The 22,144-nt window shown below is 39.8% G+C and overlaps 1 protein-coding gene across 8 annotated transcripts in view; it reads right to left on the bottom strand.

Annotated features, from left to right (window-relative positions):
* CACNB2 (calcium voltage-gated channel auxiliary subunit beta 2) overlaps positions 1-22,144 on the bottom strand; it is a 353,464-nt gene that overhangs the window by 236,728 nt on the left and 94,592 nt on the right. Inside the window, exon 1 of one of the 8 annotated variants that reach the window (XM_036459392.2) lies at positions 9,759-10,624. The exons of 6 other annotated variants lie outside the window; for them this stretch is intronic. In XM_036459392.2, coding sequence (XP_036315285.1) covers positions 9,759-9,806 — 48 coding nt within the window. In that variant the 5' untranslated portion in view covers positions 9,807-10,624. Of the gene's footprint in view, positions 1-9,758; positions 10,625-22,144 lie in introns of those variants that run through there. One more of the 8 variants, XM_036459398.2, reaches the window with a different exon arrangement.

Genomic DNA, 22,144 nt, shown 5'->3' with positions numbered 1-22,144 from the left:
GGAATTAAGACTAAGACAGGGAGACCATCAGGAGGCGGCTGCAGGAGCTTGGGAGGAAGGAGCTGAAGCCTGGGCCTGGGTCCAGGTAAATGGAAGAGCAAGGAGGACAAATTCCAGAGCTCTTGAGGGGGAGTGAGCAAACACGATGACCGATTGGATCTGAGGTTCAGGGAGGGCACGAGGACTCTGTTCTGGCTAGAACTGCTGGGAGTATAAAGATGCCATTTAATCTGACCAGCAAAACGGGGACAGATACAGGTTGTGGTGGGAGAGTAGGAGGAGGAGGAGCGGTAAGAGGAGTTTCCACAGATGTCTGAAGGCTTGTGGATGGTCATACGGGCTTTGAAGAAGGAAGAAAAACTGAGCTGGACATACAGATTTAGTAGCCATCAGCATAAACACAGAATAGTTTCTCCTTCAATTACTTTGGCCATTTCTCCTAAGTCTCCTTTTTTTTTTTTTTTAACCGTTTCCTTCTTCTAACCATCCCTCATATGTATTCATAAGCTTTTCTACGAGGCAAATACATACTTATGACTGCCTGAAGAATACCAATTAATAGAAAGAAGAAAACATATATAACATGTATGTGAGAAGAAATAAGAATATGGAGCCAGGTAAATGAGGTAACACAGACATGAAGGGAAGGTGTTTCAAGGCAGTGGGATGGGGCCGTGGACTGTGAAGCCAACTATCTGACCATCCGGACTGGTGTGTCTCTTTAGTAGAGGAAGATGATACACTAGGCCCGTATAAATTAATAGAAATCTCTCTTAAGATGATGTACATTCCTCGCTTAGATCGCACACATCCCTTCTGATCTTCATTTACTTAGAAAATGTGCTACCCATAAAGGCATGCTGGAGTGCAAATAAGTTCAACAGGTTTCACAAACAGGTCCTCAGTCTGCAAAGCACAGGGCTCAACCCTGATCCACACTTGAGCATATCCACACCTGCAGGACAGACCTAAAGAACCGGCAAACCTGCCCTTCATTACTCTGAAGGGCAGCTCTGAATAGATAAGACAATTTCTCAGTGAACATATTCCTCGATTTCTGGGTTATTTTCATTCAATGCATCTCAACTTAATGCTTTCTAATCTAATCTATATGTTAATTTGCATTCTGTAAGTATTTCCTATTTATTTCACATTAAATATTTGCTACAAAAACAAACACATGCTTATTGTGAAATGTCTATTGATCTAAAAGGTGAAATCACACTCAGGAACCTCACTTCATGAGCTGTCCACATAATGGAATAGCCTTCTAGGTCTCTTCTTTTCGCAAATGCAAACATAGACATGAGCACCTTCAACGCAAGTGTGATCATACTATTTACACTGCTTTGTAGCATATCCTTAGAGCACATGTGTCAAACACAAGGCCCTCGGGCCAAATCCGTCCCGCCAGGCCCTGCAATGTGGCCCGCACCGCGCTGTCATCACTGCACTCCGCTGCGTTTCCATCACAATGACAATTTATGACTGTTCAGTAAACCATTCGGCCCGCGATTTAGGCTGGATTTTAGATTTTGGCCCCTTCTCTGATTGAGTTCGACACCCCTACCTTAGAGTGTAGATTTCCTTCTCTGTCAGTCTATACAAATCTAGCCTTTTCTCTTTAATATCTGCTTGTTTTTTGTGTGCTTTTTTTCTATAGGTGGTATATCATTTATTTTTTCCTATGGTTGGATATGCCAGTTAAGTCGAACATTTCATGTTCCATAAACTTGTATATCTCCTCCACTGGGCCAGGCCTTTCTGAGGGCAGGAATCAGGGGTTTGATTCCTCTTAAATTTTGAATTTTCAGAATAGTCCTGGGCAAAGAACAGGTGCTAAGTAATCGCTTTATGAAGAGATGGATGGGTGATGACTATCACAGCTCCAGATAGTTAAATGAACTTTATGGAAGCTTTCTGTAAAGCAATAAATCAATCCTTGCAAAAGGGATGGCTCTTTTTCAATAACTTTCTTATCCCAGGAGAAGTGGTGGCCAGATGCAGAGGAGAGAGGAATAACAAATGATAAAATAGTTTACACTGCACCAAAGGTTTCATAGTTTATCACATGTAATGTTCACAGCAAACCTCACAATAAGATTCTATTATTATTCCCCATTTAACAGAAAGGGAAATTGAGGCACCGAGTGATGGAGTGACTTGCCCAAGGGTCTACAATGTACAAATTTTAGGACTGTGCTCCAAGTCTGCCACTCATACATTAAACTGCCTCTCCACATTGGGCTCATTGTGGAATTTTTCATGATAACTAAGATATGGAAATTACTGATGACCAGATAAAGAAGTGGGATACACACACACACACACACACACACACACACACACACAGGAACATCATCCAGCCATGAGGAAGAAGGCAATCCTGCCATTTGTAAAAACATATATGGATCTTGAGGGCATCATTCTAAGTGAAATAAGTTAGATTGAAAAAGTTAAAAACTGTTTGATCTCACTTATATGTGGAATTTAAAAAAGAAAAAAGAAAAAAAAGGCAAGTTCATAGAAACAGAGAGAAGGAAAGTAGTTGCCAGGGCTGGAGAGTGAAGAAAACAGGTAGAAATTGGTAAAGGGATATAAACTTTTAGCTATAAAATGAATAAGTTATGAAAAATCTAATGTGTAACATGGTGACTATAGTTGACAACTCTGTATTGTATCATTGAAATTCGGAGAGAATAGAATTTAAGTATTCTTATGGGAGAGAGAGAGAGAGAGGGAGGGAGGGAGGGAGGGAGGGAGGGAGGGAGGGAGGGAGGGAGAGAGAGGGAGATATAAGAATGATGGATATATATTAACTAGATGGGATGAATCCTTTCGCAATGAATAGATGCATCAAATTATCACGACGTACACTTTCAATATCTTCCAATTTTATTTTTCAATTATACTTCAAGAAAGCTGAAAATTTTTTTAGTTTTTTATCTTCCTAAAAACAAACATACAGTCTCTCAGGAAGAGAAAGAATGAGTGGCAACTGGGTATGTGCTGAGAAGGCTTTAAAGCGACTGGAGGGTCCTCTGCCCCTGAAACCTGACCAACAAGCTCATCCTGTACACACGCCCACAGGCCACACACCCTTCAGTTACTGTCCCCTCCTCCCTCTGTGCTGCTCCTCAGCATCTTACAGGCACACTCATCTATCTCATTTTCTATTAATAAAATGTACTCATGTACTGACGCTTAAAATTAAAGCAAAATTTAAAGCTCTGAAAAATTAAATATCAAGTAGTATTTTATTGAAAAATATTTTAAACACTTAGGGTTATTATTTCTGAGTTCTGCTTTGATGTAGGTATATATATTTTTAAGATATTTTCACATCCTAAAAAGATGAGCAAAAATTTTTTAAAAATTGTATAGAACTAATGGCACCTTACAAACTTAAAGGGTCATATTAAGGATTTGAATAGGTGCAAAAGTAAAAGCTATTAAAAACACACAAAGTCCCAAATGAAGTCGGCAATCTTTTGAGAAAATGCTTTTAAGAGGAGGTAAGGCAAAAATATATATAAATTTGACTCTCAGAAACCCAGATCTTAAAAGTGAAATATTAACTTTCAAAGACATCTTAAGACATAGCTGGGAAAGTTCCAAGTAATTTAAGGCATAAATATATGTGTATATTAAATTAAAACCACTGTGCATATGAAACTTATTCCTTTATCTATGGGCAAGTAGAGTTGATGCTACAAAAAATATTTAAAGAGGTTACTTACAATAAAATATATTTTATTGCAAATAAAATATGCAAATAGACCAAATGGTGGAACAACCGGTCTGATGTGCACTGACCACCAGGGGGCATGTGTGGGACATGGTGAACGTCAGCCTTGGCAGGATTGTGGAGCAGGTGAGTGTGGGCACCAGACCAAGGCAGGGTGCCAGTCACTGTCATCAGGGTGAGCCTCTGGTGGTTACTAAAAACTCTGCTCCTGCAAGCTGGGGTCCCACCTGGTGCTCACATCCATTGCTGACGCCTAGTGCCAGCCCGAGTCGCCCCTCACGGCTTCTCTATCTCCCCCTGCTCCTTAGGGGCCAGTAAGGCCAGCAGCCATCTCTCAGACCTGCTGCTGGTGCCACCCTGCTCACACCCACTGACAGTGTGGAACAATTGGGGCTGACACAGTCAGCGTGTAGGAGCAGTGGCAGTGAGGGCAGGGCTGCAGGCAGAGAGGGGACCAGGGGCAGAGCATGGAGGATGGGCTGAGACCCACCCCTGTGCCCACCACAAACTCATGGTCTATAGTTCCTTTTAAGGTGCAGGAATTTGTGCACTGGGCCCCTAATATAAAATAAATGTGTGGCTTAAAATTACTTTAACTAGTGAAACAATTCTGATAATTTGAAAAAAGTATGACTTGTGAGAGAAAACTGTAATTCAAGAAAGGTATTGGTATATTACCTATAATTCTACTAACCAAATATCTCTATTAACTGACATTTCAGCATTTCCAGTTTAATCATAACTGATTTTTATACTCAGATGCTCTATAAAATTTGTGTTAAGTTTAATTATAATCTCATTATTGAAACTCAGAAATACATTCCAAACAAGAAGAACAAAGCACTGAACATGGAATAGGATTAAATTTCAGTTTGAATCTCAGTTTAGCCACTATCAGACCCTGTGGCCTGCGGCAAGAAAGCTATTTCATTTGGAGTTTTCTCCTCTATAAAGAGGTGATGACTTGCCTTGTTTATTCTTAAAGGTTGCTTTAATGTCAAATGAAATTAGCCTAGAAGTACTTTGTAAATTCTACAGGACTATGTCTGTGCATCACACAACCATACAATCAGAACAACTCAGGGATGGAATTGCTCAGAAGTTAGGATGAATACAAAAATAATATTTGGTTATCTCACTACATTTACATGCTCTAAAAGTTCAGAAGTGATCATATGCTAAGGATAGTATGCTCTTATAATAGATTGGTGATATATAAACTAGGTCACCGTCTAGCACCTAACTTGTTATCAAACTTTCAAGACAATTACTATTAGGTAACTAGCACAAACCGAGCCCAGAGCAATTATCTACCATTCTCATCCCTACCCTTCCTTACTTTAGGAGATATTAGATCTCATTTCACAGTGGCTACCAATTTTTGAAAAACAATCTTGTATCAAATAATATGCTAGGTGCTAAAAAACATTTCATTTTAATTCTTAACATAAATGTTCAAACGTTTACTATTTCCCCAATTATATAGATAATACTGCAAATCAGCAAGAGAAATGAGCTCTCCACTATCACAACAGTAGAAAATAAACTGACAGGCAAAGAAACAATAATAACACCACAAGTCAAACCCAGGTCAGCCTGGTTCCACATCTATATCACTCTGTTCCATTTTGTGTCTAATAATTTTTTTAAAAATTAAATAATCACACAAGGAAGGGAGAAAGAGAGAGACAGAGAGAGAAACATCCAATGGTTGCCTACTATACAGGCCCCAACCAGTAATCCAATCCAAACCCCGGGAGGTGCCCTGACCATTAATTGATCCTACAGCCTTTTGTGCATGGGATGTCACTCCAATGAACTCAGCCACACACCCAGGGTTCTAATTATTTTATTATGCTAAACAGCAGTAGCTTTTTCTCCCTGTCAGTATTTTTTTTTTAAATAACAAGAACAAAAAATAAACCCTCAAAAGACAGCTTAAGAGAAAAAGAGACAAGGACTTGAACAGGTACTTCATGAAAGAGGATATGTAAATGGTCAATGAATGTATGAGAGGGTGCTTGATTTTATTAGTCATCAGAAAAATGCCAAGTAAAACTGTAATGGGGGTACTTGTATCCATTTGCTTGAATGGCCAAAATATAAAAGATAATACCAAATATTGGTGAGTATAAATTGATTAAACCATTCTGGAAAGCTGTTTACCAATATTGACTTAATCTAGATAGATAGATAGATAGATAGATAGATAGATAGATAGATATACATACACTTGGCGATATCATTCTTAGATTTATATATACAATACAACAGAAATGCATATGTAAAATTCACAAAATGACATAACAAATGTTTACAGCAGCACTAGTAATAATAATCCAAACCTGGTAACTACCCAAATGCCTCTCAACAGTGGTATAGATAATAAATTATGATATAGTTTCATAATGGAATACTATGCAGCTGTGAGAATGAGCAAGCTACATCTAGTACAACTACACACAACCAAATGGGTTAGTCTCATAAACATAATGATGAGAAGCTGGACAAAAAGAACATAGACAGGGTTGGGCAAAAGTAGGTTTACAGTTCTTTCTATGGAAAATAATAAAAATAAATTAAATAATAATATAAGAACAAACTCTGTGTTTTGCATACTCACAGCTATAAACCTACTTTTGTCCAACCTGTACAGTGTGAGTCCATTTATATAAAAATGGAAATAAAGAGAACTAATTCATTTGTAAATTTTCCAAATTTACAAAAAACTTGGAAATAAAGGGAACTAATTCGTGACATTAGAAGTCAGATAAGCGGGTAGGGCCCAGAAGAGAGGAAACTGATTGGTAGGTGGGAGGGAGAATAAGGGTGCAGACTGCTTGGTTTCTTGGTTGCAGTGTTGGTGACACAGACCCATTCACGTTGTAAACTTTCATCAAGCTTAACACTTACGATTCCTGCACTTTTCTGAATGCATGCCCTCCTTCAATAAAAAGTTTACCAAGAAAAGCTAGTATCAATTTCTGCTCCTCAGTGCACACAAGTATTTTAGACGTATTTCAACAGAGATACACACAGAACTTACTATGTGTTTAAGTTTAAGGGTAATGACTCTGCTGGCAGGTTTCATGTCATTTAATAAAATAAAAATAGCAAGACAGTTTATATAAAAATAAGGTGTTTTTCTGAGATATGAAGCTGAATTCTAAAAGAATGATTGTTAGATGTAAACCATAATGAAGACTAGATTGTTAATTTGAATAATAATGTAAAAAAAAGAGGGGCCACATCCTACAGGGTGGGCCCACTGTTCACAGAACAATTTTTAAATATGAAGGCAACAGCCCAAACCGGTTTGGCTCAATGGATAGAGCATTGGCTTGAGGACTGAAAGGTCCCAGTTCGATTCTGGTCAAGGGCATGTAACTTGGTTGTGGGCATATCCCCAGTAGGGGGTGTGCAAGAGGCAGCTGATCGATGATTCTCTCTCATGGATGTTTCTAACTCTCTCTCTCCCTTCCTCTCTGTAAAAAATCAATAAAATATATTAAAAATAAATAAATAAATATGAAGGCAACATTACACAATTTATAAAAGGGAGCTCAATAAACGTGACAGCAGTGAAAGGTAAAGAACTAGAAAAGGAGCATTATGGCATAAGTACAGTACTCTTTTCAAAACCCACATATATTTCATATTCTTTCTGAGAGACAATGTTAGAGTAGGAGGTATCCTTAAGAAAACTGACATACTAAAGAAAGATATAAGAACTAGTGGAGGATGAAGGTACACACACACACACACACACACACACGTATCAGCTGCCTTATATAATATATATAATATATATTTTTACATATACACACTCTTAATTTCTAAACTTTTATTGGCTTATTACTGGCATAACTTAAGTCATCACTCCCTTAAAATTGACAATAGATCTGAGAAAGGGCACCAGGACAGTCCTCTTAATGGACATTTAATGGACCAGGCCCCAACCAACTACATGCAGTTCTGGGCTGCCCTTTGCCCTGGTGTCTACCTGTTTATTCAATAAGCAGCTCCCAGACGCCTCTCCCCGCTTCGTCTGCTCTGCAGGTGGTAGAGATTCACTGCCCGATATATGTGGGCTCCTTTCCTCCAAGGAAATGAAATGTTTCAGATTTAAAGTCCCTATAGCTTTGAGTTGGTAGCTAGAAAGGAAATTGCAATCCACTTGTTAAACTGCCAAAGAGAAGAGGCTAAGACAGCAGCAGGTGGGTTACAGGCTCAAACTCCCAAGATAAACCTTCTAAATTAAAGAAAAATTTATTTCTAGTGACAAAGCATATACATTTCCTTTATCTTTAAAATATACCTGTGCTATATGTTTTGTGCTTCCTTAACCAAAATAACAGGGTAAAAGTTTGAGAATTAGCAGATGAAGCAAATCTTCTAACCTTTCAGGCAAGATTCCAGAAAAAATACAGATTATGTTGTCTCTTCTATGTGGCTACATGGTCAATGACAGCAAATGGACAAAAATAAGTAGAATAAAAATTATTGCTTTGTTTGAGGTCTTATTTCAGAATTCCTCTACTCAATAGGTTATACAATCATAGATTTCTTCAAATTCAATGTATCAATAAACAGAAATTCCTAAAGCTATAAAATTGTCAATCTCCATTATATTGTAAAAGTATGGATTTAAAATTTAAAAATTTTTAATTTAAGGTTTTCTTTATGCGGATAATTTGATACTTTAAAAACTTTGTAACATTTACTCTCAAATCCTATTAAAAAGCAATTGCTTTTTCTGTTGGAAAAAAGAAAATCTCTCCTGGCAGGTGTCATCTTTAAAATACTCTGCTTGCTACCTCTCAACTACATATAGTCTTACATGTCAACTGTTGCATTCAAAAGACAAATGGCACCAGATACATAACAATTTAAAAAAAGCCTTTAATTAAAAGGTGTCTTATGCTTTTGCTTATTTAATAAAACTGAATATTATCTTTAAGATTTGATAGGGATATAATTATCCATTCCCCACGCTCCCACTCCTAGCTCCAACTTTATTATTTATATCACATCAGATTATAACCTTGTTTGTCCTGGAAGTGTCACCTATGTCTCTTCAAGTGGCCGATTTTCCAAGGTCACAGATTTCTTTACAGTATGCACTGAAGTATTGATTAGCTCCCTTTGTGGATTTTCTATTTGTTTTGCAGCTAGAACTCTCCAACCAGTGATGAGCAATTCAGCACTGCAGTCTGGCCAGCCTGCAGAAACCTGCTGTTCCCTTCCACATCGCTCCCTGGAAATAAGGTGACTGCGTGCAAAGGGGAGACGGAAGTAAAGCCAGCATTGCCTCCGAGCCTGTCGGCAAGTGCACGGCATATTCCAATTAGCATCCTATCATTTTAAGTAGTGTTACTTCGGGGTTTGTGTAAGCCTGCCTGGTAGAATTTAATACTCAGACAGCCATTTTGCAAAACACAGCAGGTCCGTGAAATAAGGGCTAGTTCAGTGAAATAATCACAGAATGATAAAGCTCCGATAAAGGCTGGCATTAATGCAACAGCTGTGTCACCCATCAAACGATTATCATCTACTCTCTTTCGGAAGCTGTTCAAAATAGGATTTAATGGTAGCCTCTCTGGCTAGCTTCAATTTGACAAACTCCATAGTATTGCTCTCTAAAAGAGAATATTTTTTATGCCATAAAAATATATAAAAACAGGTGAAAGAGTATATCAACTGGTTTGCACTGATACAGATCTCTAAGACAATGGACTTCCCAAACAATCCCCGAGCAAGTTACTGTCAACCTTATCAGAGTAACACAGCACTAAAGAGGTATAACAATATCTCCAAGAAAAAAAACAAAACAAAACATCTCAGAATCTCATACACCTCGGGTGCTTTAAAATCTCTCGTACAAATGATTGCCTCTCTGGCTGATTCTCAGCATAGGGAGGAAAAACATCTGAAAGAAGCAGCATGCACCAGACAGACACGAGCAGTATTTAAGGCCCCTCATTGCAATTCTACAGCAAGAGAAACTTACATAGGACACCCGTGCTCGCCGCCGGTGCACCAGCCCACAGCACTGCATGAAGAGCGGTGCAGAACGCAGTCAGCGTGTGGCTTCACCCAGCTGCACTGTGCCTTGTCTTTTCATCGGAGCCACTGTCCATTTCTTCCCACCTTCCAACCCCCAGGTAAGAGGCATGGGCAAATCAACGCTTGGCTTCTGCCTCCTAGGTAGTTTCTAAAAACACCATGTTCCTGCAGGCATGCCCAAACTTTGTTTTGCCAGTTTTTCTTTTTCAGGTAATTTGCTATCTTCTTCTTCTTCTTCAGGGAGTTGTGGGTTGACCAGAAATTTGCCGAAGGTGCTATTCATTTCCCTGCAACAACTATTGCTAACACATGGTTACAGCCAGCGGATCGTTAGAGTTTCTTGGCAACGTTTGTACAATAGCCATTCTCAACTCGGGAGATTTTCGAACATCAGAGGATCCTGCATTTCACAAGGCTGCGGCTTCCTGCTTTGTGCTGGAGGAGGCCTAGCCCTGATGCTGCCTGTTACTGCCTCTGAGAATGCTGCTGCTCCCCGGCTGCTCTGCCATTGCTGCCTTCCTCCCGGCAGGCACAGACCGGCAGCAGCATCCTTGCTTCAGCGTTCCCTCTGTAACACTTGGGGCATATCTGATCTGCGAGTTCTCCCTCCTCTGTTTAGCTTGAAAAATTACCGAGTCTAGACTTTAATTCACTCAGGATTCCTAGGACCGCAGAACCATCCTCCAAATTGTCAGGCGCTTTGTCTCCACGTACGTGTTTCACATGAATTGTAGAAGGGAGTGCTGGAGTGGCCTCAGGACCCCGCTCTCTCAATCACTGCAGTTAACACAGTTGTCGTTTTGTTGTTGTGTTTTGTGGTGTGTGTGTTTCTCTCTCTCTCTCTCTCTTTTTCCCCCTCACTGCCAATTATTCATTTTCTACTTTAAAGCACATTAAATAAACATAACTCCAGCAAGCAAATCTGATCAGAGTCAGAGCTAATTAACTAATTAGGTAATGTATCACCTATGATTTAGATACAAAGAAAACTAAATAAGGCTGCTCTCCAAGCATGAGATCTTACGAATGATGATTCCTTGTAACCTATAATTTATATTTTTCTTTAAAGACCAAGTTTGCAGATTCTGAGCTGATCATAACATTCTTCCTAAAAGTCCTTATATATGCCACACCTGAAAAGATGAATCATTCAGGCATCTGGGGATAAAACTATTAACTGTGTGATACCCAGCAGGCTAATAAGCAGTGGTGCATGTAGGCTTTTAGTGTGCCAATGATGACAATGATCCACACCTGTCCCCATGCCCACGTCCCTCCACATGCTGCTGCCTGCTGAGAAGATGTGTTAACTATTTCATGTCACAGATTAACAGCACCCGCCATGATGCTCTTTGGGCCCACGGAAAGTACAAACCTATTAATTCTCAATACTACCAGCATTTCCTTAAAACCTATGATTCAGAGCAGCGGTAGCCAATCTTTCGGACCTCACCTGTGGTCCACGGACCACCGGTTGGCAACCGCTGATTCAAAGTAACAGCTCTATGTTATTGTTATTAATAGTCTAAGAGGCTATTAGAGCCAGGAAGGAAAAGAAAGCTTCCTGCCTTCGTTCTATGTTCTTATTTGACTAGTAAAGTAAAATTTACTGAGGCCCCAAATGGTGAAATGTTCTGTCTACAAGTAGCTTAAGCAATCATGTTACCAATACCTACTAATTTACATAATTTATATAGGCTATAAGTAGTCTATGGCTTTGTCATATACTAATTAATTTTCTATGTATTTGAAGGTCCAAAAGGCAAATATGGATAGACGATGGATGGGCAATAAGGTTACTTTTGTGATTACATTGTAAACCCAAAATAAAATTCTGAATCATAAGGCAAATTGGCCTTTGAAGGAAGTTCTGGAAAGAACTCTATATTTTCTGAACTATGCAGGTAGGATTTCAACACGTGTGTGCTTTTGTAAATCTTTAATGAAAAATATACGGATATAAGAGCACATGTAACGCAGGCTGGCCAGTGTCACTCAAGAACCAAGAGGTCACCGGTTTGACTCCTGGTCAGGACATTTGCCTGGGTGTGGGCTCAGTCCCCAGTAGGGGCATGCAGGAGGCAGCTGATTGATGTTTCTCTCTCATCTGATGTTTTTATCTCTCTATCCTTCTCCCATTCCTCTCTCTCTAAAATCAATAAAGACGTGTTCTTTAAAAAGGAGAACATATAATTCAAAATCAACTTTTTTTCTTTAGGACCTTCATCAACATCAACCAGGACACATTTATTAGAATAACTGAATAAAAAAGAATAAAAATTAACCCACTGTTAGAATATAATGAAAACACTGGGGACATCACCTCTCCGATGATTCTGAATTTGATTTGCAATTCACTGAACTTTCCATCAACTGTGGTATTTATTATACACAATAGGAGAGAGATCCTCAGTTCAGCTGAGATACCACCCACGTTGTCATTCAAGAATTCACAAAGGGATGACTAATTTGATTCGTGTAAGCAATTATTGAGCACCTTCATTTTTCATCAGCATTGTGCTAGATGGTGGGGATAGGAAATAAATAAAATACAACCCACAAACATCTCTAGGCACGTGTAACAAAACAGAGCGAAGAGAACAGCATTTGAGCTCTACGGGAACACCAGCCACACAATCGTACCTAAGCCCGCACTACAGGCTTCACCAAGCCTCTTGGGCTGGGCTTTACAGAGTGGGGAGAATTGCACCCAGTGGGAACTGGGAGCAGAAGGACTCCAGGCAATGGGCGACAGATACTAAAGCACAGATTATATCCAGGATATACACAGAATAAATTCTGTTTGCAGAGACTGAGCTAGAAGCATGTACATATACAAATTAAATATTCACGATATAATATGATGACAGGGCTACAGCCAAAGGCCCTCAAACTAAAGTGGGCTCTCCCCCAAATTCAGTCCTTCTTCATCTGTAGGTCCCTCACATTTAGCACAGAAACAGACACATAGTATGATCAAGACTCACAGCCGTCCCTCGTTCGCCTTTCTTGACTTCATCTCTAAGAATAGAAGTGGACATGTGACTGCTGGGCGACCATCCCAGCCTCCTTTGCAACCTGGGATGGCCTTGGGACCAGATTCTGTCCAACAGGATAGGAGTGGAAATGGAATGTGCCAACATCTCAGTCAAGTGCCTTCCCCTTTCTCTCTTTCCTTCTCTGCTGACTTGAATGCTGATACACTGTCGAGAGCTGCAGCTGCCATTTAAGTTGAAGACAGCTGTATGTTCAAGAGAACAGAGCGACAAAACAGAGGGATCCGAGTCCCTGGGCCTGGGGAGCTGCCACATCAGCCCCATGCTGCTTACCTACAGACCGTGGCCTGAGAGACACCAACTCCTTCAGTGTCGGGGGTCACCTTTACTTCGCTCTCGGTATAGATAGAAGCTACACCTGTACTTTTAAAAGCGCCTCAAAGTGCTTTGGGAACAAGTGATTAAATCACAGAATCTAAGACCGTGGAGGAGGTGGGGGAGTGGGAGAGGAAAACGGGGAAAAGAAGAGAGTGCAGGGCCGGGAGAGCAGGCTGGGACTGGGCTGTGAAGTACCCTGAATACCGCAAATAAAGAGTTTAGGCTTCATTTGTAGGACACACAGAATTATGGAAGCTGTGAAGTGTGACAAATATCTGTTGTTTTATTAGGATGGGGAGTGGGGGTAAATCCCTGCCTCTTTGGTTTAAAAACTAGTCAATAGTTGTATATTAGTGAGAAATCTGAAGCTTTTAAACCCCTGTAGTTATCTGCAATAAATGTTTACTAAATAATCAAATCAAATAGTCAATAAAACTAGCTAATTGGTTTATGTAGCTAAATCACAAACCTAATGAATTGTTAAGTTTGTTATTTTGTTATACTGTGAAAGATATTAAAAGTAAAATATTAAAAAGTGACAAAGAGAGGTAGAATGAAAAAAGCAACAAATTAAATATAAGTGTAGACAGTACCTATGATGGTATTTTTCTTTTCCTTTGGCTGGGCAGGTCTGATGCTGAGACTCAGGCGGAGTTTTAATTGAGCCCGTAATCTCTTGGTGTCTATATCAGAAAAACAGACGTGAGCAGAGGGAGCCAGGAGAGGCAAACATGCCTGGTGGAGCAGGGAGCTCATGGGGAGATTCAGAGAGAGAGAGAGGAAGAGAGAGAGAAAGGCGCTAGCTCATGCTGGTATTTTTAATGCCCAAGAGATTTACTTCTGGACAGTCTTTATAATATATGAGAACTGACGTTCATTTACTCTTCACTTTCTATGTCACTATGAGTTAGGGGGGATGGAGTACACCGAGGGTGTTAAGGCATTGGGTGGAGAGCTTCTGTTGGGAAGAAGTCTGTGGTATGAAGAATAAGCCCATGCCCAGAGATGCCCCTGGTGGAACTGAAGCTCCCATCAGGCCTTGCTCTGAGTGCCTCTGGCTTGCTGTGGCTCTGGTTTCAGGAAAGGAGGCCCTTCCCTCATGGACACTCCAGCCCAGTGCACACTGAACTCTTCCTTCACAGTATGCTGTTACAACTGCCAACATTCAGAGCCTAGTGTTCTTAAATGCTCCAAAAACTTTTCCACTAACACCAATAAAAAACAAACAAATGAAAAGGATTAAGTGTCTATATTCATACATTCAGCCAATAACATCAATTGAATGCTACTCACCATGTGCCTGGGTCTGCCAGGCACTAGGGATGATGAGACAAGTAAAATAACCATAGGCCTTGGTTATAGGGAGGTCAAATCCAGGGGAAAAGACAAGTTAAATAAAATAATCACATTTCTATATATATATATATAAAAGCCCAAGCAACCTAATGAACAACTGGTCAAAGGGTCACTATAATGCGCCCTAAACATCAGGCGGCAGATGCTCACTGCAGGAGATGCCCCATGGTGGTCAGTGCACTCCCGCAGCAGAAGCACAGTTCAGCTGACCAACGGATGCCAGACACCACACTATTGAGCAGCAGTGGCAAGCACAGCTGGGCCAGAATGAGTGGGAGCAGCACGGGCACCCGGCCCAGATGTGGGCTCCTCCCCAGCCACCTGCTGCTTCTCCCACTATTACATCCCTCAGAGGATGTTGGACTGCCAAATTCCCTGCAGAGATGGGGCTGAAACCAGCAGTCCAACATCCCCCAAGGGGTCCTGGATTGTGAGAGGGAGCAGGCCAGGCTGAGGGATCCCACTGGTGCATGAATTCATGCACTGAGCCTCTAGTAAACATACAAACTGGTAAGCTCTCTGAAAGAAAGTACAGAATACCATGGAGATCTCCAGCAAATAGACATCTAGAATTAGAGGAGCCAGTTCAGGCTTCCCTGAGGAAGTGCTACTGAGCTGAGGTCTTCAGGGTGGGAAGGGGTTAACGAAATGTAGGAGAGATGAGGCAGGAAGAGGGAATACAGCAGCCTTGCAGAAGGAAGGAACTTTATTTACACAGCTCTTTGTGGCAGAAGGGAGAGAGCTGTGTTTGAACAGCTGGAGGATAAAGTGAGAGGGAGAGTGGGACAGGATGAGGAAGGCAGATGACCCCCATGTCATGAGGACCACACTGAGGATTTTTACATTTTTTATAAGAGCAGCAGGATTCCACTCACAGAGGTCAGAGGCATGGCCAAATTTGTATCAAGTAAGACCCACTTTGATAGAGGAGCTGAAGCTGGACTAGAGGATGGGCCAGACAGGAAGCAGGGAAAGCAATCAGGAAGCTGCTGCAAGAATCCAAGTAAAAGACGCTAAGATCTGTGTGAGGTGGTGGAGGTGGAAGGGAAGAGAAGTGAATGAGTTGATGAGATAATTTAGGAAACAAAACCAGGTAAGTGCAGGTATAGAAAACAGAAAAAGAAACCCAAGGTAAAAGACACATAATTCTGAGTCCTCTTCATTTTGGATAGTTCCCCTTCTTAGTGAGCCTCAGGCTCCTGCAGCACAATGGGTGATAAACCTTAATTTTCATGGCAGTTCCAGTTTGCCTCTCTTCTAGGCCAGGCTTCATTTCTCACCTCAGGGTCCTGAATACAATTTCTCTTTGGCCCCTTTCATCTTCCATACAACCCTACTTCTTTAGACACCAAAAGCACTGCTCTCTTTTATCCCCGCTTCCACATATTTAAAACCTTTTCTTTTTCTCTTTTATTTCTCACCATGGTGTCTGGGCTCTCCTTTTATCTGCTTTTCCCCACCCTCTCTAGACCAACCACCAGGTATTTCTTCTTACTATGCAGAGTGGCATCACCAGTTTATTCACCATCTATGTGCAGGTTTCAGCAGGAATAAATACAATAACTACAGGCAGTATGCTAGGGAGAGAAGTTTCAAAATGAATAATAATCATAAAATGATAAGTCGAAAACATGTCTTGTGTTATAGAGTTAGGATACACATGCTACACTCAGATCTCATAGAAGCACAGTCATACTGAAAGAAATGTAACCCAACAATGAAAAGGAACTGAAAAATCTAGCCAATCGTTCATTGTGTCGCTCAAGAAACAAGAGAGAGAAGCCTATAACCCACAGCAACTCCAATCAAATATATCCTCCCTTTATCCCCAATTTTTCTACCTTAAAACTACTTGTGAGTCTGTCCTCATTGTCCAACACAAACAAAAACATAAAAAAAATCCTTTCCAAGGTACTCAGTTTCCTGACTCTCTCTCTCTCTTCTGACTTGTATTTCCCAGCCTTATACTGGGTAGTTTTGCTTAATTTAAGCAATGTTTTTATTTTCTATTTTCCCCATTTCACCCATTACTTGGATTTTGTACAAGGAGAGCCAGCATATAAAAACCCTGCTCCTTTTATTCTATATCTCCAGCTCTCTCTCTCTCTCTCTCTACCCAAACTTGTCCTTTTGTATGACAGGGTGGCTGGCAATGATGGGACATTATGAGATGCTGATGGAAGAAGAACACTGAATAGACAAAGGCGACCTTCTCTTTATTGTGGGAGGTGAGGGATAAAGAAGGAGAGTGGGATGGCCAAGCACATTAGTGGCTGACATTTCCCACGTCACACTGTCTTTTCAGAGAATACATTTGAGCAGTTCTTTTCATTCATTATCACTATAAAGTAAATGTAACATGTGTATAAGGAAGAAAACACTGGCAAACCTATGACAATGACAGGATAAAATACTTCACAGTGGCTATGTGGAGTTCCCGTTTGATTAAAAACATGCACTTTGTCTCAAGCTGCCATGAAACATTGCTGAGGGACTGTTGGATTCCGTGGCCTGTGTATAAGGCACATATATATTTTTATTAAAATTCTCGTCAGAAGGAGTGCCGTCAGGAACAGTCCCCCACTCCTACCTGAATAAGCCCAGTGTGCAGTTCATTCGCATAACTAACGATCGGCAGCTTTTTTTGAACTCCATGGCTGAAGTGGAAAGGTCAAGAAGAATGAGAGCTAGCACGTATTGACACCTCACACACAGATTGTTCTTTGATTTTCCTGACACCCGTATGAGATAAAGCACTGCTTTTTATCTCTATTTTACAAACAAACTGGGGCATAATGAAGTTAATTGCCCAAGAACATGACAATCAGGATTTCTATCCAGGAGTTTGACTCCTGAGTCTTCCTATGGTCTCTATGAACTATAGAAATTAATTTGTACACAATAACTGATTAACTAATCCAATCACACAGTAGCCACTGTTTCCCATGCTGAGACACAGAGTCTGCCTCCCAGTGGTTCTCTTGCTGGTTTTGCAAATCTCTCTAATCTTCCTGCAATCGTCCTTTCTCTCTTTCTTGCAAAGTCTGAAATTTTACCATTCAGAAAATTCATACAGCAAGTATCTTCTTAGAAAAAAATAAGCATCTCTCACACATAGAAGCTATAAGGCATATGCATAAGTTATCTAAACCCTTGTTTTATTTATCTGTGTTTATCTGTCTAGTCCTCTTATCTTGCTTCAGAAATAATCTGAGGCAACTGACAAGACAAATTTTAAAATGACATTGAAACAGCATCCAATAAAAGAGGGACTAAAAGAAAAAAGATGAGTAATGACAGGGACATAAAAGGGAGTCAGAAATGAGGCTTGAAGTACACCCCGTGAGAACTGATGCCCTTCTTACAACTGAGCCATCCATTTGGCTCTCAGCTTCCTAGCAGCCACGTCAAAAAGGGAAACTCTGTCAGCTATACAAATTACTGTCCAGGGGCTTAAAATAACCCGGGAGCTGAGAAGAACAATGCTGCTTGGCACTAACACAAGACATTGGCTTCTCCTGGAGGTCCCCGTAGAAAGGAACATTGTGTGAAGTGTACTCCTGCCGATATCTTTACGGTAAATACCACAATGGGCTTTAAAGCCGCTTCTGAGACTGACCTTCACTGCAAATGAGGTTTCACCCATAGCAATAGTCAGTAACATAATCCGTGCGGGAGCGAGGGGGGAATGGGCTAGAGAAGATACCTAACTCCTTACAGATTTGGCTTGACCCAAGTGATATCAGCAATAACAATCACAAAAAGAGCTAACATTACTGAGGCAGCACTGAGTAAACTCTATTCCTTTAATCGGAATACCAGTTATCTAGAAGGGAATGGTATTGTTTATATCAAATAAGGAAGCAGACTTAAAATTTCAGTAACTGGGTTAAGGCAGAAATAGGAGTTGAACCCAGATCTGTTGAAATCCAAAGCTCTTGCACCCTACTACCAGGCCTCCAGAGTGCTATTTTTTGAAAATGTTTGTTTATTTTACCTGAAGGCAATGTTTATTTACAAAGAATATGCAATTTAACAAAACTGGCTTCATAAGAGTTGATATTCATTAGTGCAAAAAAAAGAAATAGAGAAAGCCCCCCCCAAAATGCCTCCACTGAATATGGTTTCAGATGGCAATCCTCCCCTATGCTTGAAGAATGGGTAGGTCAGGTGCCATATAAAATTCTCCAGGGCCCCAGAGTGACAGTGATAGATCCTGTGCCCTTCAAACAATCTCACTGAACAGTTTCTCAAAGATTAGATTTCTATAAATATGAGATGACACTGAATTTAGGACTGATTTCATGTGGCTAGTTTAACACAGATTCATCTGGAAGTACAATGGAAGACAACATTTAAGACAAGGCTACCGACTTGGGTTTATACATGTTCTTAAAGCAAATGCATGTGTTCCGAACACCTAATTACTGTGTAGAAATTGCAAAGAACAAGATGAAGATGAGATGGGTAGCTTCAGTAAATGGACATGTTGGGAATAAGAACACAGCTGGGAGGGAGCTAGTAAGCCTTCATGATGTTGGGTCTTGGGATAAGGGTTTTAAATAGTAGAGATGGGGTGATGGAAATAAAGAAAGTCAAAGGTAAATGTTGTCTAGTTCAAACACAATTTTCCATGGCTTTGTTTCATAACACTCTTATAGGGCTCACAAGTATCTGGATAGCTTAAATCTTTAATTTGTCCAAAGGTAAAAGACTTTTTTCTATCGCCAAAGCTTACTGAAGAGCTCTCCACATGTAGAATGGACAACTTCAAAAACGATGAGATAAAACTGAGGGCAGGCTGACTGGCCTGAGGGTCTAGTTATAAAAGACGTGTTTAAATAATCAAACAGTAATTGCCTTGTGGCATGTCATTTAACTAGCCAATTTTCACTTTTCATTAAGATGGTTTTTGGAGGATTAGGCATGAAAAGGAGATAAAAAAAGGACAGAAAGTGTATGTTTGTCTATTGGTATGTATGTATGCATTTTATGAGAAATGGAATAAGAAAAATTACTAAATCTCTATATATGAGTTGCTCAAAACCACATAGTAAACTATCTAAAAAATAGACTACTATATCAGGTATTAATATCTACTAATATCATCTGGTGTTCATTTTATATTTTATATAAATAAATGTTTTAATGTGCTTTTTTAGTTCATCTTATCTTCCAAGGATCACATGTAATATTATTCTAATCCTAATAGGAAAAATGAGTGTTTTCAAATTAATTTCATTCTTTAGAAGATGAGAGGATTGCTTTAATAGATTCCATTTAATCCCAGAAGATTACTGGGTAACTCCTGTGTATGGGGCACTGTGGTGGATGTTAGCCAAGAGGAGATGAGAATTGATTCGGGGCAGCAAAGGCCTTGCATATATTCACTTGCAAAAGACTTCCTCAAAATCCAAAATTTTCATTTAAGAAAAAGTAAAAAATATCATTTAGAGTCAAATTTTGTATAGATTCTGTTTGGGGGCTGCTGATAGTTCCATGGAAATATTCTTCTAGATTGCCAAACTTTCTGTTTTCTACTAAGCTCAAAACTGAAAATAAACTGATATTTTTACTATTTCTTGTCCTCCTCAAATTATGCTGTAAGTATAGGGGTAATAAATTTCAATATTGCTTTTCTGGTTAAATAAATGAATGTATACCTTTAAATATTCCTCAACATTTAAAACACCAGGCCAAAGCTAAGCATCAAGAATAGTATACAAAACAAATTTAGTAACATAAGATCCCATTGAAGTAAACAAATGCAAAAAAAAATCAAAGAAGAAAAGATAAAAATTTGTATTTATATTAAAAATAGAGAATAGGAAAAGATGAATTGGTAATGAGAATTTTTAAAAAACTAAAAATTTGACATGTTAGTCATAAAAAATACAGGACAAACTAAGTCTATTAAGATAATTAATAAATATCTAATGTTAATCTAACCTAAGCAAATCATATTAGAAACTTGAGGATAGATTAGAGAAGAAATACAAAGTTGATGTTGAAGAATAAGGCATTGTGGAAAAATAAAACAAATTGGGGTTACTAGCCTAAATTAAGACTTAATTGCAGGAGTGGCCAGGGGCTCAATCTTTCAAGGACTTTGAGAACTGTATTTTATTCCAATTGTGAAGAAAAATCATTGGGAGTCTTTAAAAAGAACATATATGCATAGCCAATGGACACAGACCGTAGTGTGGTGAAGGCCTGGGTTGGGGCAGAAACTTGGAGGAGGGGATGAGGGGGGTATGAGGCCACTAGTGCTCATGACTAGAGTGGATTCTATGGAGGGACTAGGTCTAAAGTCGACTGAAATGAGCTCAATCAAGAGAGGGAGGCAAACGACTTGATAGAGTAAAGAGAGCTTTACAAGATTTTGTTTAGCAGAGTAAAAAACGAAAGCAGCCACAATAAGAAGTGGGATTAAAGCATTTCTTTCCCTTGAGTGGGAGGAATTACAGTAAAGAGAGGGGAGGTGGAGAAGATGCTTTAAGAGACCATGGATAATTGCAGGAACAAAATTCTTGTTTGGACAAGAGGTAATGGGATCTCATGAGTAAGCAAAGTGGTTGGCTGAGATGGGCTCTTAGTAGGTTCATCCACTCTGACAGGAAGGAGAGCAGAGAATTTGGGTCCAAATGGGTAGAATTAATGGTTGAAGCCATCAGAAAGTCTTTTTGGAGAGTTGCTATTTTATCAAATGCAATTAGAAGGAAGGTCATTAACTGAGAATGAGAAGAAGGGAAAAAGTGTTCAAGATTGAGAATAAGGAAGAGCGTATAAAAGTCATCTTAGAAGAGGTTGAGTGGAATGAGCAGGGAAATGGGATTAATAGGCACATTGAGGGCAGGACATCTGTGGTCAGGAACTTAGAGAAAATCAGTCCTTATAGTCGTAATTCTTCCCTCCAGCTCCTGACCCATGCTCATCTTCTCAAGTTCAAGGCAGAGGCAATGGGAGTCAGAGTTAGCAGGGCTTGAGACTTTCCAGGAATATGGGACAGAGGGAGAGAGAAGTAGAAAGTTGAGAATATACGCATGGATCATGCAATATAAACAAAGTAAGAAGTGAAGTAAGGTGGGGAAAGTGAGTGATGGACCATTAAAAGATATTGGTGACTCCCGGCCACATGGCTCAGAAGGTGATCATAGACCTATGAACCAGGAGGTCACCAGTTCAATTCCCAGTCAGGGCACATGCCTGGGTTGTGAACTTGAATCCTAGTACTGGGCGTATGCAGCTGCTCAATGATGGCCTCTCATCATTGATGTTTCTATCTCTTTCTGTGTGTCTGAAATCAATAAAAGTATTTAAAAAAAAGATGTTGGTGACAAACATATGAAATTAAATAATGACAGAAAAAATTTTGGAGTGTAATATCAGACACGTCAAATGAGATCGGAGACATTCATTTCTAAGATGTTGTTAAAAGAAGTTCATCTTACAACTCTAGCCAGTTTGGCTCAGTGAAAAGTGTGTCACCAGAGACATTGATGTTTCTGTCTCTCCCTCTCCCTTCCACTCTCTTCTCTCTAAAAACCAACAGAAAAATAACCTCCGGTGAGAATTAACAACAACAACAAAACACAAAACA

The sequence above is a fragment of the Pipistrellus kuhlii genome, unplaced genomic scaffold (assembly GCF_014108245.1).
Source record: "Pipistrellus kuhlii isolate mPipKuh1 unplaced genomic scaffold, mPipKuh1.p scaffold_m20_p_1, whole genome shotgun sequence".
Taxonomy (NCBI): domain Eukaryota; kingdom Metazoa; phylum Chordata; class Mammalia; order Chiroptera; family Vespertilionidae; genus Pipistrellus; species Pipistrellus kuhlii.
Note: the sequence above shows the minus strand (reverse complement) of the source record. Positions and strands in the feature narration are given on the sequence as shown.